Source organism: Clinocottus analis, unplaced genomic scaffold (genome assembly GCF_023055335.1).
Source record: "Clinocottus analis isolate CAN_PGR_092001 unplaced genomic scaffold, fCliAna1.0.p SCAF_44, whole genome shotgun sequence".
Classification (NCBI taxonomy): Eukaryota; Metazoa; Chordata; class Actinopteri; order Perciformes; family Cottidae; genus Clinocottus; species Clinocottus analis.
Window position 1 is genome coordinate 717,284 of NW_027176198.1, and position 17,989 is coordinate 735,272.

Below are 17,989 nucleotides of genomic sequence, written 5' to 3' on the forward strand. Positions count from 1 at the left end.
ATACTCTGCACATTTCCTCTCTTCTGTCTGTGACTCTCATTAAAAGCAGTGGAAAATCGGCCTCGCGTGGTCGAGAGCTCCTTTCACTGCTCTCGGCCTCTGAGAGGCGACACACTGGGTGGCAGCGCCGGCGGCCATGTGGGAGGATCAAGGAGCCCTTATAGGCCGCACTGGAGGTAGTGGAGTCCAAAAAAAAAAGAAATGCTAATTCACCTGCAACACGTGGGGGTTTGCACTCGAGCGACCGCTCCGCTAGCCCCGCTAGCTCCGGCTTCACCGAGTTCACTGAGTTCGTGTGAACTTGCAGAGCTGAGAAGCTTCTGAGTTATTAAAAGTTTAGTGACAAGATACTTCACGATCTTTCATGACATAATTAATCATTTTTCATTGAGGCAAATCTGCCCGATTGGTATTTTGAAAATTCCAAGATGGCTGCCAACTTGTTCTCCGGGAGCTGATCCGTGGCGGCGTTGGAGCGATGCTGAATACATGATGATCGTCTCGGTGGTGACGGTACGAGCAGTGAAGCAGTTCTTTCAGTGACAACAGTGAAACATTTAGCTGTTAGCGTAGCTTTTGAAACATCGGTCACCTGTCGAGGCCGTTGACCTTGAAGTCTTTTGACCTCGCTTCACATCTGCTGGCGTCCAGTCGTCGTCCTCTGAGCGCTCCGCCTCGCCGGTTCCCATCGAGCCGGACGTGACGCACGCTTACGGTTTCATCGCTTGTTCCCTCTCTTGTTCCCTCGCTTGTTCCTTCACTCGTTCCCTCGCTCACTTCTTCTGCGTCTTTCACGGCGGCGCGTCGCTGCACTTTGATGAACTGCAGCCGCCGCGGAGCGCTGACACCAGACTGCCCGTCCAGACGCCGGCGCTGGCAGCAGGAAGCAGCTACCGCTCCTCTTTTATGAGCCTCCACTAACGCTGCAGCCGGCTGGAGTCATTCTGCTGTAGTATAAGTGTGTGTGTGTGTGTGTGTGCTGTAATATTTAAGTAGCTAAAAGAAAAAAAGCTCTCCGTGGTCTTACAAATTACAACTTTTAATGGGACGGAGGCGGCCTGACAGTTGGCTGACTCGGCGCGCTGCAGGAATCGGAAGCAAAGAATCTTTTTCTTCGTCGACGCCGATTGATTTCTGTCTCTCTCTCTGCGGCGCCCGGCGGCGACCTGCACACGACGAGGACGAGGTGGAAAATGTGACATCGACGAGAAAATACCAGAAGTGGAGGCGAGCGCCTGCGGTCGGCCATGTTGTTGAGGAGCAGCCGGGTGGCGAGCGCCGGCCTCTGCTCTCTGCTCGTGTTTTGGTGACAGGATGTCAGAGGATTCTGTTGCATCTTTATAAATATAGATGTGTTTTTCTCGTGGTTTTTCATTCTTCCCGCCTCGGCCAATGAAGGTCCTTGAGTTTCCACCGCGTAACGACAATGTTTCAATTTGTCTAATCGGAGTATTTAGGCTGAGTAAACTATCACCGCTCAGGATTCCATCTGCAGCCGCAGCGCAGCCGTGAGAGCGCCCGCTCATTCAAGACATTTGGTGTGCGGTCGACAGGGAGGGAGGGAGGGAGAGAGAGAGAGAGAGAGAGAGAGGGAGATAGAGAGAGAGAGAGAGAGAGAGAGAGAGAGTGGGCGGCGGCCAGCGGGATGACAGCGAGGTTGGAACGCAGCGAGCGAGCGAGAGAGAGAGAGAACTCTTGGCGAGAAGCTTCAAACCACACGCCGCTCGCGTGATTGTGGCTCTCTCACCGACTCCTCCGCTTCTCCCCTTCCTTCGCTTCCTTCCTTCCTTCCTTGCAGCTCTTCTGAAGCACCTGCACGCCTCGCCGCTCGTGACCTTTGACCTCGGCCATAGAGAGAGAGTTAGATCTGAGAGACGGAGGATAAGAAGTGAGGTCTTTCTTTAAGAAACGCTCTGCAGGCGTTGAAAAGACCTCGGGGTGTAAACCGGTCCCGACTGGAGGAGCAGCGGGTCTTCAGGGTCCAAACTAGAACCTTCAGACACTTCATCTGCTCGCTGATGATCCAGATCAGCAGATATTTGATGATAGCAGCGAACGAGGATGCAGACTTTCCTTCTTTGACACAACAAACACACTTCATGAGATCTTTTGGAGGGATTCTTGAGAATGAATTCTTAAGTGTTATTAATTTGTTATATTGAGCCCACCAACATGGCGGTTCATCCCAAACGGGTTCACAGCTGCTCCGGTTCAACAAAACCGCCACCAACGACCACGACTCCACTTCCCCTCGACTGACTTCCTGCATCGATTTGGGATCGTAGCCGGCCTCATAAAAAGTGTGTGAGGGCTCTGTGGGGGGGGGGATGTGAGAGCCAGAACCCGGACCGGGCCAGCAGCGTTTTTATGGTACAGGTTTATAATGAAACACTCCTTGAGCCGTTCTCCCACAGCGCTGACGTTATCCACTGGACACACGCGCTTATTAAAAGCTCACACTATTTATAAAGTGTGGGAGCATCAGCGGAGGCAAGGCGGCGATGGGGTTGAGAGGATGTGTGTGTGTGTGTGTGTGTGTGTGTGTGTGTGAGAGAGAGAGAGAGAGAGAGAAAGTGCTCTCTGCAATGACCGCAGCCCGGGGGTTTATCTGCCTCGCTCACTCTGAGGGGCTCCGAGCCCATGACTTGCTGTAAAGAGCAGATGTTTTGAGGTCAAAACACTCGGCCCGCCTCCCTGCGAGCGCCGACGCCGGCGGGCGAGAGTCACTAATGAGGGAAGATGTGGGGAACGCGGGTTCGAGCACCGTCCGTCGGCGCTGCCGTCCTTCGGCGCTGCCGTCCTTCGGCGCTGCCGTCCTTCGAGCGCCGAGGATTAGCCCGCGACTCCCTGCAGAGTCCCAGAGTCTGACCTGTTGGGATACGAGTCTTTACAAGGTCACCTTCTATTTTATGTGTTTTAATCCTTCACATTTCTACGTAAGTTAAATATTCTAGGCAGAAAGCTGCATTCTCTCTCCTGACCACCAAGGGCGACTCCTCTGGTTGTATAGAAGTCTATGCTTCATGTCTTAAAGCTGCGTTTTCTCCTAAACTTCACGCTGACTTTAATCTCGTGTCGTTTCTTGCGCTTCATCTCAGAGCGTCGTGTAAAAGAAGTCGTCGTCATTTGTTCGTTATCCCGACACGTGAAGGAGTCGATGACTTCATGCCTCACGCCGGCTTAAAGGGCCGCTCCGTGATTGGACGCCGCCATCTGTCGCTCCCTGTGAGGACCGAGTGTCAGCAGCAGCTCGCTGAGCTTCTGCCGCCATCTGCTGGTGAACCGGAGGAACATTCCCCTTTAATTTGGTTTGAAAACCAGTGATTCAACAAGTCGACCACATGTGGCTCCCCTTCCTTCCAACACACTGTTCTCACGAGCAGATTTCAAATAAAACACACGTGTGTGTCAGTTTCAAGATGATAAAACGTTGAGTCACTGAACAGAATGATCTTCATCATCACGAGGAGTCAGAGTTCCTTTATTGGCTTTTAAGTGCTGAGCTGCAACGCTCCATAAATACATCCTGATCAGGAGGTTCAGTACAGAGGGAGATGAGAGGGTGAGATGTGTTGAGGGTGAGAGGGTGAGATGTGTTGAGGGTGAGATGTGTTGAGGGTGAGAGGGTGAGATGTGTTGAGGGTGAGATGTGTTGAGGGTGAGATGTGTTGAGGATGAGAGGGTGAGATGTGTTGAGGGTGAGAGGGTGAGATGTGTTGAGGGTGAGATGTGTTGAGGGTGAGATGTGTTGAGGGTGAGATGTGTTGAGGGTGAGATGTGTTGAGGGTGAGAGGGTGAGATGTGTTGAGGGTGAGAGGGTGAGATGTGTTGAGGGTGAGATGTGTTGAGGGTGAGACGTTGTGGGTCAGGAGGTCAAAGTGCAGCTCAGGCCGACGTGTCGAACAGCTTCTCGATCATCTCCTCCACTTCCTCGGGCCGGTACTTGTTGTACTTCTCGGGGTTCTTGGTGAACGAGATGTTGGCGCATCTACAAGAGACGATTAAAGGAGAGTGAAGCCGGAGCGTTCTGATTGGCTGCCAGGTTCAGCGCCACACATCATTTATTGATCAATAGTTCAGGACGTCGCTGCTGGAGTTCAATGAGACTCTGAGACTGAAGTCGACCGCATGGAGAAGATGAACAGAGACAGTTTGTGTAGGAGAGGGTTTTTCTTGTTTTTTAGTAATTTTTCTCTTGGACAATCTTTTGTAATAGTGTGTGTATGTAAATATTACGTTGTGTGATGTGTCCCTTTGGGGATCAATAAAGTATCTATCTATTTATCTATCTATCTAGAAGTCTGACAAAGTATTTTTTAAAGTCAGTATAGTAAATAGAAAAAAAAGTGTGAAAACGTAAAAGTAAAAAAATTATAGATTATATTTTAAAGACGTCATAAACGTTATAGAATAGTACTTGATAGAATGCTATCGTATGAAAGGCATCTACTTCAAAGTGCCATGATATTGTGTGTCTTTTTTTTCCTTTTATGTCTTTTCACATGTATTTATGTCTTTTTTATGTCTTTATAAATCTTTAGTCTGTCTTTTTTATGTCTTCTTTTTCATTTCGCGTCTTTTTATTTCTAACATTTTTTTTAATGTATTTCTTACGTCTTTTTTTACGGGTTTTTTTTGGATCTTTTTAAAACTTAAAAAAAAAAAATTCTGGTATTTTTAAGTATTTTTTATGTATTTTTGTGTTTTGTCTTTTTACATCTTTTTTACACTTTTTATTCGTCTTTTTAAAAGAAATTCAACACTTTTTTTTTGTCTGTTCTGGTATTTTTTCTGTTTTTTTTTAATGTCTTTTTACATCTATTGAAGTCTTTTCATGACATCATCAACGTGGGCCGACCCCAACCCGCCGCTGGCCCCGGCCGGCTCACCTGTGCAGGAAGGCCCTGTAGGCCTCGGACACCACCCTCCTCTGGGCCTGGCGGATGAAGTCGCGCTGCTCCTTGTCCGGGATGGCCCAGCCCTTCTGGATCTTACACAACTCCTCCAGCCCGTCGTTGAAGCCCTGAGGGGAAGACGCAGAGCGGTCGGTTCCTCTGCGTTCACGCCGCGTCGCAAAGATATTCCACAACGAGACTCTTCCCTCACCTTGAACTTGTCCTTTATCACCTGTCGCTCTTTATCCTTCAGCTGGAGGAGAAAGAAAAGACTTCACAATCAACACTTTCCACGCATTCAATGCAAGATGCACATGTTCATAAGACCTTCAGGGGACAGGTGTGATGTTTGAAAGAGCTGGTCTACCGGCGCCCGATGGGTCAGTTAGTTTGTGTTCTTGAGTGATTCTGGTGTTTCAAACGGTGCGTTCAGGGTCAAAAGTCTCTCAACAGCACAAACTAACGACCCGGCCGACGCATCTGCAGACCAGCGACTCCCATGTGGTGCCGGGTAGAATTGCTGTTTTTGTCAACGGAGTCTTGTGCGTTTGAGGAGAGAACAAGTGTTCTTCTGGTTCTCCTGTCTGTCTCCAGACTCCATCTACGGCAGGAGAACCCTGACTGTGCAGGAGAACCTCGTACAAAATGGCTGACCTTGGTGCCGGGCTGGAAGACGGGCATGTTCCTGCTCGTCAGGTGCTCGGTGACTCTCACCCAGCTGCGACAGAATCAACACACGAGCGGTCAACGTGAGCGGCGGCGTTGCACAGAGACAGAAGTAAGAGGTGACTTTAGAGGCGTTCACCTGTGCTGGTACATCTGGATCTGCTGCTCGATCAGCTCCCGGTACGAGTTCTCAGCTTTCTTCTGAGTCACCGTCACCAGCTGGATCAACTCGGACCTGAAGACATTAAACCAGAGACGTAAAGCACTGGACACTGAACCAGGTCAAAACACTATGAAGGAGACGGGTTGAGGAACAACAGATGATTCAGGACTCTGGACTAGAAGGACTCTGGACTAGAAGGACTCTAGACTAAAAGGACTCTGGACTAAAAGGACTCTGGACTAAAAGGACTCTGGACTAGAAGGACTCTGGACTAGAAGGACTCTAGACTAAAAGGACTCTGGACTAGAAGGACTCTAGACTAAAAGGACTCTGGACTAAAAGGACTCTAGACTAAAAGGACTCTGGACTAGAAGGACTCTAGACTAAAAGGACTCTGGACTAAAAGGACTCTGGACTAAAAGGACTCTGGACTAGAAGGACTCTGGACTAAAAGGACTCTGGACTAAAAGGACTCTGGACTAGAAGGACTCTGGACTAGAAGGACTCTGGACTAGAAGGACTCTGGACTAGAAGGACTCTAGACTAAAAGGACTATAGACTAAAAGGACTCTGGACTAGAAGGACTCTGGACTAGAAGGACTCTAGACTAAAAGGACTCTAGACTAAAAGGACTCTAGACTAAAAGGACTCTGGACTAGAAGGACTCTGGACTAGAAGGACTCTGGACTAGAAGGACTGGGGTCTAGAAGGACTGGGGTCTAGAAGGACTGGGGTCTAGAAGGACTGGGGTCTAGATCGTACTTCTCCAGAGACTTGAGGATGTAGTTGTAGTTGTTGTGCAGGAAGATGGCGCTCAGCGCTGAGTCCTCGTACACTTTGGACTTGCTGAGCAGGTTCAGCTGCAGGTTTCCCAAAACTTTACCTGAAAGGACAAAGTGAGCGTCAGAAGAGGAGGGGCTAGAAGAGGAGGAGGAGCTAGAGGAGGAGGTAGAGGAGGAGGGGCTTCTTTACAGAGAAGAGAAGAAGCGAGAAGATGAGGAGCGAGAAGAGGGGCTAGAAGGGGAGGAGCTAGAAGAGGAGCTAGAAGGGGAGGAGGTAGAAGAAGAGGAGGAGCTAGAAGAAGGGGAGGAGCTATAAGAAGAGGAGGAGCTAGAAGGGGAGGGGCTAGGAAGGGAGGGGCTAGAAGGGGAGGAGCTAGAAGGGGAGGGTTTTCCCTCACTTACAGATGTAGGCGCTGAGGAGCCGCTTGTTGAACTCGGAGGTGTAGCTGCTCGCTGACGAACTCGTCTCTGCAGAGAAAACACGGCGTCAGAGACGAACGGCGCTTCATTTGAATCACACGTCGTCTCAGGCGTCACACATCCACTTTAGTCTCTTTAGGTCAAAGGGTTCGTGCACGACATGCACGACACAGCGGAGTGAAACACATTCAGACTCGTCAGCAGGAGGCCCGCGGGGCGCCGGGTGCTTACCTCGGGGGTCTAAGGGGATATTGTAAGTGTCCCCCAGGACTTAAAGGGCAAGGCAGAAGAGAGAGAGAGAGAGAGAGAGAGAGAGAGAGAGAGAGAGAGAGAGAGAGAGAGAGAGAGAGAGAGAGGCACAGTGCAACACAAACACACAAAAGAAACGTTAGAAGAGATTTGTTAGTGCAGAGTAAGCAACCAGTCATCGGCCAGACAGCGAGGAGACGAGGGGGAATGAGACGAGGGGGAAGGAGACGAGGGCGGACGAGACGAAAGGGGGAAGGAGACGAGGGGGAAGGACACAAGAGGGAAGGAGACGAGGGGTAAGGAGACAAGAGGGAAGAAGATGAGAGGGAAGGAGACAAGAACACGTCAACAGAAGCATGAATTGTCCAAACACTTTGACAGAAGTAGAAGAAGAAGAGTCACAGAACCTCTGATGCTCACAAGCAATCTGCTGATATTAGAACTAAAGGACACGGCACCTCAGGATGGAGGAGGAAGACGAGGAAGACGAGTAGGAGGGAGACGAGGAGGAGGATGTACCTTGTGAGGCCAGCATGGCGCCAGCCGTCTCGTGGAAGTCCAGCAGCTGCTGCAGGAACAGGATGGCCTGCAGGGGGAGAAAAGAGAAAGAGAACCGCCTCAGCTCATTCATTAAACAGAGCGCCGTTAGCCCCGCCCCCTCCCATGTGACCGAAGGGAAGAAGTGGTCGTTTACATTGCTGGTCAGCTCGTGGACGGTCCCATCCTTCGGCATGTTGTACTCTTTATCAGGATCGTTCTGTCGGGGAACAAAGAGAGAGAGAACGCTCAGCAGGCGTCTCCTGAGAGACGAGCAGCAGGGCTTAAAAACGCAAAGTTCTCACCTTGATGCTGTCTGCGAACTCCTCCAGAGCTTTGGCTCCGATCGTCTCCATGGAGGTGATGAGGGTCGGCAGCTTGTTCTTGGTGCTCGCCGCCGTTCCCTAAACACACACACACACACACACACACACACAGTGTTACATCTCATTCAACGTTCATTTAAAGGCCACCGGGGGCGGAGTCGAGGACGACCTGCAGCGTGGAGTCGAACTCGGACTTGTTCATCTTCAGGTGCCGCAGGATGGGGAAGATGGTGAGCACGGCCGAGTAGTCGTGACGCATGATGGCTCTGCGAGCTGCAGACACGATGTTGTCTCCCTCCAGCATCAGGTTGTCCAGCGCCTCCTGTGGACAGGAAGCGGCATCACCGGGGTGCGGGTCCTCTGGTTGTATAGAAGTCTATGAAGTTGCACATTTTTTTGCCTCAAAGGTTTCTGTCACTGTCCGTCTCTCTGACCTGAATCAGCGAGTCGAAGGTCTTCTTCTGGTGGTGCTCGGGGATGATCTCGGCCAGCAGGGCGTACTCGCTCTGGGCGAGCTTCACGAAGGCGCTGATGCAGTGGATGTACGAGTCGATCTCGATGTCCAGCACGTCGTCTTTCCCTGAGAGCCACACGGGCAGAGAGGACGCCGTCAAGCTCGCCGAACCGAGACCTCGTCGCTCGAGACTCTGGAAGTGTGTGTGTCTGTGTGTGTGTGTGTGTGTGTGGGTGGTCGTGTTCAGGTGCCGGTGTTGTGGGTTAAGTGAGATCTGTGTGTGTGTGTGTGTGTGTGTTCCTTCTCTTTGCCCCTCGTGTTTCCCGGCACTCACCTGAGGCGGCCCCGTGCTTCTCGGTCAGAGCGTCAGACAGGTGTTTGACCCGCAGGTCCAGATCTGGTGGGTGGGGGAGGTGGGGGTCGGGTTTGAGGGGGGGACACGGACCGGGTCAGACCACCACGGTCCAGACCAGGTCCAGATGGAAGACTGGAGGGGGGGGGGGAGGGGGGAGGCAAACCTGAACCTGGAACATCTGCACCGACCACCACCAAGCACCCAGCAGGGGGGGAGCAGGGGACACCCACATGTGTGCGTGTGTGTGTGTGTGTGTGCGTGTCATCTTAGTGTGTGTTTCATGAGAGGAAAAGCTTTTAAAAATAAATTAAAAACCCGTCACAACAGCTTTTGATTCAGCTCTAACTTCACACACACTTTCCCACTTTCCTGGCGTTAAAGGGACCGTGATGTTTAGAAGTGTGTTTTGCAGGAGCTTCTCCTCCACAGATGGCGAACCGGCATTTGTTTATGTGTGAACTACATTTACAGTATTTTCACCTGGTTGTACCTTCCTGACGTGGGAACTGAAGCCGTGGTCTCGGCGCTTTCCACAGCCAACCAGACTCCATTGATAAAAACGATCATTTTACCTCACTGACTCAGGAGTCGCTGGTCTGCCGCCGCCTCCATCAAGAGCTCGTTTGTGGGTTTAAGTGACTTTTTTAAAATCCGATCTCACCCATTGAGACGCCGAAGTCACTCAATGACACAAACAAACTACCTGATGGAGGAAACAACAGACCAGCAACTCCTGTGACCTGTGAGGGAAAATTAGCTACTTTTATCAATGAAGTCTGGTGGCTTTTTTTTTTTTTTTTTTTTAAATCGTTGTGCCGACTGCCATCTACTGTGAATCAAAGACAGACTGTGGACAAGTGCCTCATTAAAACAACACTTCTAAACTATCCCTTTGAATATCACAAAACACACATTCTTCATCGTCAAAAATTAATACATATGCAATATAAATATATTTTACTTTTTAGCTCTAAAGGACAAGGGCCAACATGGAGGCAGATTCTGGGGGAATTTACTCCAGAAGGTCACAGATAATTAATATAATTTTAATGTCAAAGGGTAACAGGCTGCATAATTTGTTCGGGTTTGTCAGATATTTATGCTTTTTTATTCAACAATCTGCATTAGCTTAAACAAAGCTGTTGCGACGCTCGGTGAGGAGGTTGAGGCGCGAGCGAGGAGGGAGGAGACACCGAAGAGGAGACCGGGGTGCGTTACCTTCCGAAGGAGTGAGGTTAGAGCCCCCCTTTTTCCCATCCAGCCCATGCTGTGAGTACTGTTTCAGAAGGTTCTGAGCCTTGCGAATGGTCCCTGGTCCCATAAACACAGAGACAGAGTCCAGAGGAGGAGGAGGAGGTCCAGACAGCCCAGAAACAGGAAGAGGAAGAAGAAGAAGAAAAAGAAGAAGAAGAAGAAGGGAGAGCTAGGAAGTGAAAACATTGAAACAGACACCAAACACCACCACCACCACCACCAGCAGAGGGCAGCAGAGGGTTGTATGTATGGAGGAGGGGGGGGGGCGCTATCACCAGGATGAGCGGCTAAAGCTACGTCAGGAAACACTGGTGCTCAGACACACAGCGAGCGGGAGAGCAGAGGGGACAGGTGGACAGGTCAACAGGTCAACAGGTCAACAGGTAAACAGGTCAACTGGTTAACTGGTTAACTGGTTAGGTCAGTGACAAACACACACACATGAACACACAACACAGCCGTCACAATTCAGACATCAACCAGCATTAATATCACGGTGAAGAAACATCTGCAGCAGCGGTTCCCAACCGGCTTGTCCCTGAAGCCCCGCCCCCTAGGTTACATGCATCAACCCGGAGGGTTAAGAAAAGCCCCTCCCACTATTTTCTGACATCATTGCCTAAAAGAAGGCGACAAAAAAGGGATTCAGGGGATTATATCAGTTAGTGTTTCCTCAGTTTTGTCAATTTAAAATGTTTGGACCACATCTGTAATATATATATGGAAGCCCATTTCCGCCACACAAAAAAAAAAAATTTTATTGCCCCCTTTTTGGTGGGTGGGTTCTAATTTTTTTTTTTTTTGGTCCAATTTTTTCTTTTTTTGTCCTGATTTTTTTTTTTTTGGGTGCCGGAAATGGGCTTCCATAGTAATATACAAATTGTAAAAAAAATATATATAATATTAGACGAGCCAGGTTAGATAAAGGTTAATAAAGTCAAATATATCTGATAGTGTGCTCAAATACCAGCTTCTCACAGAATGTTAATTTTCTGAGGAATAATAAAATAGATCTTCTAGTATTACATACTGACCTTTGTGTGTAAATGCTGCAGTCGGTGGGGAACCACTGGGCTACAGTACATTCATAATCTCTGGGTTACAGCAGGATATCTCTGGTTAGTGCGTTAGGGGCACGCAGCACATTTAAAGCAGCATCAAAGACTTTAAAAAGACTTCTGAGTCTCTTGAGGGCCGAAGACGACGAGCTGGAATACAAAGAGGACGTAGAGACGCTGTATACGACTCTGGTAGAGGCCTGTCAATCACCTCCTAGCCACGCCCCTAAAGCGTCCACTCCTTTATGGTCCGTTTGACTCTAAATGACCATAATTTACATGAAGCATGAACTTCTATACAACCAGAGGAGTCGCCCCCTGGTGGTCAGGAGAGAGAATGCAGCTTTAACACATGAAGCGTAGACTTCTATACAACCTCGAGGCCAACGTCTACGTAGGTAAAAGGTCCCGGACCTCTAAAAAACACAGACTACAGGTTCTGCCGTCCGGCTTCTGGACACTAGACACGGTGGGGCGACCCGGCAGAAGCAGAAGCACACTGAAGCGTTGGTTTACCTGGGATGTAGACTGCCGTCACGACATCGGCGTTACAAGAGAGGGAAAGGGGGAAGGGTTAGTCGCAGCGGACCGTAGAACCAACGACAGTCCGGTGAGCGAGAACACGAGAGAGGAGGACACGCTGGACGGAGATCTGAACCAACAACACACGCACACACACGGGGAGGCGGCAGCGTCGGCTGACCTGGTCTCTTCGGGGCCTTCTTGGTGGGCGTGTCCTTGCGCTTGGTCTGCACGGCGGGCGAGTACAGGATGCCAGAGGAGGCACTGTTCTTACGGAAGTGATCCTTCAGGCCTTTGATGGAGCGATCCAGCTGGTTGGACCGGATCTGGAAGTAGACGTTCATGAAATCTGCAGGAGGGAGGAGGAAAGAAGAAGAAGAAGAAGAAGAAGAAGAAGAAGTAGAAGAAGAAGAAGCAGCTTATTTATCATATCCGTTTTAAAAAAGAGGGAGCCGGAGGAAGAAGGGATGGAGTGATGGAGGTGAAGACGCACCCTGGTTGCGTCCGTACTCCACCAGCCAGCCGGCGATGCAGATGATGTCCTGCAGCACGGCCTCGGGGAGGTGCTCCAGCACCACGTCCTCCTGCACCTCCAGCTCCTCGTCCCCGCTGATGGCGTCCAGGATGAGGATGGGCGGGACCGGCTTGCTGTAGCGCGTCAGCAGGCTGCGGAACTCCGCCTCCAGCAGCTCCTTGCCCTTCTCGAAGCGCGCTTTCTGCAGGGAGGCGGGCCATGTGACACGGTAAAAGGCGGTGTCATTTCTGTGGCTTCATTCAAAATGTAAATAACGATCGCATCACTGCACAAAGATTAAAGTTAGAAGAAAAGACCGGAAGCAAGGGGAAAGTGCCAGCCTAGCCACACCTAGCACGTTTAATCTGTAGCAAACGTAGCATCCATCATCTCACTCTCAGCAACAGGCTCTGGAGCTGCTCCTTTAAGAGAGTATACATACATATATATATACACATATACACATAAAGTACACAGTACCACTGTGTTGAGCTCGGGGCTGTCCGGGTTGTTATCCTGGAAGTACTCCACAGCTTTCTGGATCTTTGCAATACAAGCGAGGTACTCGTCCAGTCTGCCCGTCGGCCTGCAACAGAGAACAGAATAAAGACCCAAAGTCAACGCTGTCCTCCATCTTGTTTAAGGCGCTCCACCCGTCCCGCAGCTCACCCCTCCCTGATGATGCGGTCGGTGTCTTTGGCCACGTGGTAGTAGCTGATGACGTGGTCCATGCAGGACAGCGTCTTGTCCACGTTCTCCTGCAGGCGCTGCAGGTTCTCCGTCTGCTTGTGGACCGGGATGATGGAGTTCTCCAGCTGCATCAGGCGGCTCTCGAACGACGACAGGATGGAGACCTGGGAGAGGACGAGAGACGGCAGAGGAAACGAGGGACTCACCTTTACTTTGGGAAAGGAAGGATGTTCAATGAAGAACTAGAGAAGAAATACTTTAAGAGACTTTTTACAATCGTTTTATGTCAAAAAAACTAATAAGAAGGCAATTTTGCGTCTTTTCTCTTACGTCACACAGAAAAACACTTATACATTTATGGGATACATAACATTCTTGTTCATGTGTGTGTATATAGTGTGTATGTGTGTGTGTGTTGGTGAGCGAGTGTGTTTAAATACTGTATATATATGTTTGTTCTTGTGTGTTTGTGAGTAAGTGATAGTGTGTGTATGTATACTGTAAATGTGTGTGTGTGTGTGTGTGTGTGTGTGTGTGTGTGTGTGTGTGTGGTCTCACCATCCCCTTGGTCTGCGTGTCGCTCTTCTCCAGGTTTTCTCGGATGAACGACAGCGTCTCTTGCTCCTGTGACGTCACGCAGCAAAAGGAAGTCACATCGTTATAAAACGCGTCAGAAGCAACAACGTGAACACACAAAACGTTATGTTGTTGTTGTTGTTATTGTGATGGACGGGTCACGAGCGTCCCTCCTTCCTCTCCGCGGCACCGACCTGCTTCAGCTTCTCCTCGATCTCCCGCTTCCTGGAGGACGCGTCCTCCGGCGGGGCCATCCTGGAGCTGATCCCCATGGGGGCCCGGCCGCCGGCGCGCTGAGGCCGGACGAACGGCTCGATTTACGGCTTTAAAGCGTCCGACAGCGAAGACCTCCAAAGCTAATGTTGTGGACGACTAGCTTGAACGCCGCCCTGTCAAGCTCTGGGCAGGCTAACGGTCATAAACCGGGCTTCCGGTTAGGATTTCAAAATAAAACGCACTGCTAGCGAACACCGCCGCAAATTTAACTGAATAGACGTCTAGATATCTACCAATAAATTAGTTTCTTCCTCTGGTAGGTTTCTTTTTCAACGTTTGTGACGCTAACACATTACATTTTAAATGATTTACTACTTTAATCGAGGTAACTGATCCTTTTTACCACCAGAATACAGATACAGTGCCCGCATATGTATTACTACAATAAATTAAAGAGGATGAACCATGTTCTGACCAGAATACGTGTGCTTTGCTGTATTACGTTCATCTTCAAACATACCTCTAAATAAAATGCTTAACTTCTACATTGTTCCTGAACAATTAATTAATCGGTCTTTTCTTTTGAAAGTAAAATCTTCTTAGTTCCGGTCTGTGTGTGAACTTCTCTTCCGGGTCCGTCTGGTGATCCTGGGAGCGTTTGGAACAACGTTGACGTCATGTTTGAATACGATACTCTCGTTTTTTAAACTAGTTATTCATAAATGAATCTGTTTAATTCTTGAAAAATAGTTTTAAAATACGGATCTACCAACTAAAAAGCCCTTTACATGCAATGACGTAAAGGAACCGCTGGGGGTCGCTGCAGGCAAGTGAACGCCGATGAAATCACGTGTTTAAGTTCAGCTCAATAGTATGACATTTTTGTTCATCCAGTTTATTTTCATAAATAATAAGTTCATTAAGAGGCAATTGTGACATCAATCCAGTGGTTTCGTTTATTTATTTATATGTTAAATGTCCTTTTTGTCCGTTTGCTCAATCAGAACAATCACATAATCTGCTTTTATTAACTGTTTTTTATTTTACAGGTTAATGTAGAAAAATGCTGTTAAAAAACCTCCTTTTCCAAACACACTTGAGGAAAAAAAAGGAAATGTACTTACTGGACCAAAACAAAAATGACAAAATCTCAGTTATGTTTTTTAGAGTTATTCATGACTTTTCTTTTTTTCCATGTTTATTAAACTATGTTCCACAAGTCAGGACTTTAAATTTCCCGACTTTCCCTCGAACCAAAGCTGAAGGAAAAGAATCAGCTTCAGCTCGTTGTAAAATGAACTATTTAAATAACAAATGTATTTCCACCAAAAGAAGACGTTCCACATAGAATCTTTACGTACATATTTACAAGCTCCCGCAAAACTTTACACAACCTCTCAGTTCATACAAACTAAATGTTTGCACAACATCTTTTTTTTCTTATTATTTTCTTTTATAAAGATTGAAGTTAAGAAGCAAATAAACTAAATGCGTCTACAGGATGCGTCTACAGTCACTCACTGCTCACCACGCTGTGGTTCACTTCACGCTAAAGTATCAGGTAAAGTACGTCAGGGTAGTACTAAAGTATCAGTTAAAGTATGTGACGTGATGATGTATGTATGTATGTTATATATATATATATATATATATATATATATATATATATATATATATATATATATATATATATATATATATATATATTATAGCATTAAGAATAATGCAAACATGTTTAAATCCTAGAGTTGGCTTCTATGAGTCCTCTTCTTTGGACAGCGCCTAAGGAGGAAGAACACAAAGATGATGATGATGAAAGTGATGAAGATGATGAAGACGTCACACACTGATCCGTCGTCCTCTCAGCAGCTTCACCTGTTTAAGGAACTGTCGTCCGAAGTAGTTGGTGGCCATGTTCTTTAAGCTGGTCTTTGCTCCCACTTTACATCGCACGTACCCGTAGAGGTTGGCCCCCTGCAGCACCACGCCCATCACCACCACCGGCTGGCACCACCACAACAACAACAACAACAACAACAACAACACAGGCAGTCAGTGCATCAGATGTTTATCATCAATAAATCTCATGAAAAGATCAAAACCAGCAAGAATACTGAGTTCAGACACACGTGTGTGTGTGTGTGTGTGTGTGTGTGTGTGTGTGTGTGTGTGTGTGTGTGTGTGTGTGTGTGTGTGTGTGTGTGTGTGTGTGCGTGTGTGTGCGTGTGATGTCTCTTCTTCCTCTGAGCCGTTAGGCTCCATTAAAAACTCATCAATGAGCCTCACAGCACACTGAACTTCATTCTGACTCAATCTCACGTACACAGACTCCCCAGAGCACCAAACGCGTATTAATCCGCCGCTGAAAATAGTCCCTAGACAATAAAAGTCTAAATAGAAACTACGTCCATCAGGGCGGCGCACTCACCACCCATTTGATCTTAAAGGAGAAGAGGGTGCTGAAGGCGAAGACGACCCACAGCACCGGGCAGACGATCAGTCCGATCCAGAAGATTCTCGACTCGGAGTCGGACGCCTGCTGCTTCCCGGTGCCCTGAAAGCAAAGCAGATGTTATCCTTCAGGACGCTGGACAGGAAACGCATCACAACCACGAGGACGAGGGTTTACCTTCCGGGCCTCGAACACCCAGTGACTCCGCCCATCGTCATCCACCTGGTTCCACCAGCGGAGACCCACCATCAGCCTGCCAGTGATGTTCTGTACACACACACACACACACACACAGCTCTTAGCTCGGCTTGGAGGAGACAGGGTGCATCTTGGGAGCAGCGGTGAATGCGCCTCACCTTGACAGTCCAGAAGTCACATGACAGCAGCAGGATGATGGCCACCATGCAGGCGATGAAGCTGCTGCTGAATATCCCACACAGCAGGTACACCAGCACGGCGCTGACCCGGAAGAACAGGTGGAAGAACGAGGCCAGCGGGTGTCTGAGGACGTCGAGTGTGTTTCACGTACAGCAGAATGAACATGATAATAGACTGTATTTATAATAAATATGAGTTTATTGTCTGGATTATTGGTGTAAAAAGCCTCAAAGCGAAGTATTCAACTCCAAATGTATGGAAGTTATGAACATTGATCATTTTACAAATTCAACTTACATTTTATACAACTCAGAGGTACTTATTGTACTTTCACTTTTGTCTTTGAAGTATTTATATTACAGTGAATGAGCCTTTAACTTACTTCAGGTTCTTCTTGGACTTCTTCCCCGCGTCCTCCTCCGCGTCAAACAGAGACACGTCTTCATCGTTGGGGTCCTGAGGGACGATGAGGAAGCACACACACCCTCAGAGACACACAACACAACTAGCTACACAACGAGAAAACATAACACAAAGCGACAGAGGACACAACTACACAACTACATTGAGAGAGAGGACGCAACTGCACAACAAGACAAACCCTCAGAGACACCACAACTACACAAAGAGGGGAAACAACTGCACAAAGAGACACACCCTCAGAAATAACACAACTACACAACAAGAAAAACCCTCAGAGACAACACAACTACACGACACTAGTACATAACTACACAACGAGGCTATTAAGTGTCGTGACTTCAGACGCGTCATGTTGCTAAACACAACTTTAGTCTAATAGCTTGTTAGCTTAATGAAACAAAACAAATAAACAAACGTCAGACAAAACATGGCGACGTTACGTTTCTCAGCTCGAGCGTAGTCAGTCGACGTAAAGTACAAGTTTATTAGATCGTTTCACGGTTATTATAATGGTATTAATATAAAGTAGCTAGCTAACTTTAGCTAGCTTTGCTAACAACTTAGCAGCATCAGCGTTAAAGACGTTCAGCTCAGCGTGAAACATTTTATTCACGAGTTCATCTGTTGTCTTCAGTCTGTTTAGAAGAAGCCTCGACGGACGTTTCGCACATTTAACGTTGTGGATAAAAGATAAACACTCAAACGTGTCACTTACGTCCGTTAGCATGTTGAGGTCTGAGCAGGCTCTTTACAGGCTCGGCTGCGAACACGTCACCGGGCACGCTGGTCACGTGACCGCAATGTGCCCACGTCTGGGGTTACGTCATGGCGCTAGATCGGATTACTATTATATGATTGTTACGCAATACCTCTCAGAAATTTTTTTAATATATATATTATAATTTATTAAAAAAATAGCAAAAATTATATAATATAATACAAATATATATGATGAAAAAAAATTGAAACTTCACAAGTGCGATGAAAAAAAAGATTTCCACATGAATTAGTTCATGTGTCTTCTATCTGCTGGTTGAACTTATATAGAAACAAGCTTAC

At 48.0% G+C, this 17,989-nt stretch overlaps 2 protein-coding genes across 9 annotated transcripts; both read right to left on the reverse strand.

The window, feature by feature from the left end:
* Positions 1 to 3,460: 3,460 nt before the first annotated feature.
* Positions 3,461 to 13,878, reverse strand: exoc7 (exocyst complex component 7). 8 transcript variants are annotated; one of them, XR_011079915.1, is made up of 22 exons: positions 13,656 to 13,878; positions 13,444 to 13,509; positions 12,865 to 13,049; positions 12,676 to 12,781; positions 12,175 to 12,397; positions 11,863 to 12,030; positions 11,676 to 11,687; positions 10,066 to 10,158; positions 8,473 to 8,618; positions 8,208 to 8,360; positions 8,018 to 8,116; positions 7,870 to 7,932; positions 7,695 to 7,761; positions 7,158 to 7,196; positions 6,909 to 6,974; positions 6,487 to 6,607; positions 5,701 to 5,796; positions 5,550 to 5,613; positions 5,107 to 5,148; positions 4,890 to 5,023; positions 3,815 to 3,988; positions 3,461 to 3,734 (listed from the first exon to the last, which is right to left on the reverse strand). XR_011079915.1 is itself a non-coding variant. In XM_068599190.1 (21 exons), exons 1-21 carry the CDS (start codon positions 13,731 to 13,733, stop codon positions 3,886 to 3,888), a joined length of 2,124 nt encoding a protein of 707 aa, XP_068455291.1. In that variant the 5' UTR covers positions 13,734 to 13,878; the 3' UTR covers positions 3,461 to 3,885. The 8 variants fall into 8 exon arrangements, 6 of the variants coding, with proteins under 6 accessions (XP_068455291.1, XP_068455292.1, XP_068455293.1 ...); XR_011079916.1 differs by lacking the exon at positions 3,461 to 3,734 and adding an exon at positions 3,771 to 3,790 and having other exon boundaries at positions 3,831 to 3,988; XM_068599190.1 differs by having other exon boundaries at positions 3,461 to 3,988.
* Positions 13,879 to 15,396: 1,518 nt separating this feature from the next.
* On the reverse strand, positions 15,397 to 17,706 carry tvp23b (trans-golgi network vesicle protein 23 homolog B (S. cerevisiae)). Its single transcript, XM_068599305.1, has 7 exons — positions 17,646 to 17,706; positions 16,890 to 16,963; positions 16,486 to 16,630; positions 16,307 to 16,396; positions 16,106 to 16,231; positions 15,553 to 15,681; positions 15,397 to 15,459 (listed from the first exon to the last, which is right to left on the reverse strand). The coding sequence occupies exons 1-7, from the start codon at positions 17,655 to 17,657 to the stop codon at positions 15,433 to 15,435; spliced, it is 603 nt and encodes a 200-aa protein (XP_068455406.1). The 5' UTR covers positions 17,658 to 17,706; the 3' UTR covers positions 15,397 to 15,432.
* Positions 17,707 to 17,989: the final 283 nt, after the last annotated feature.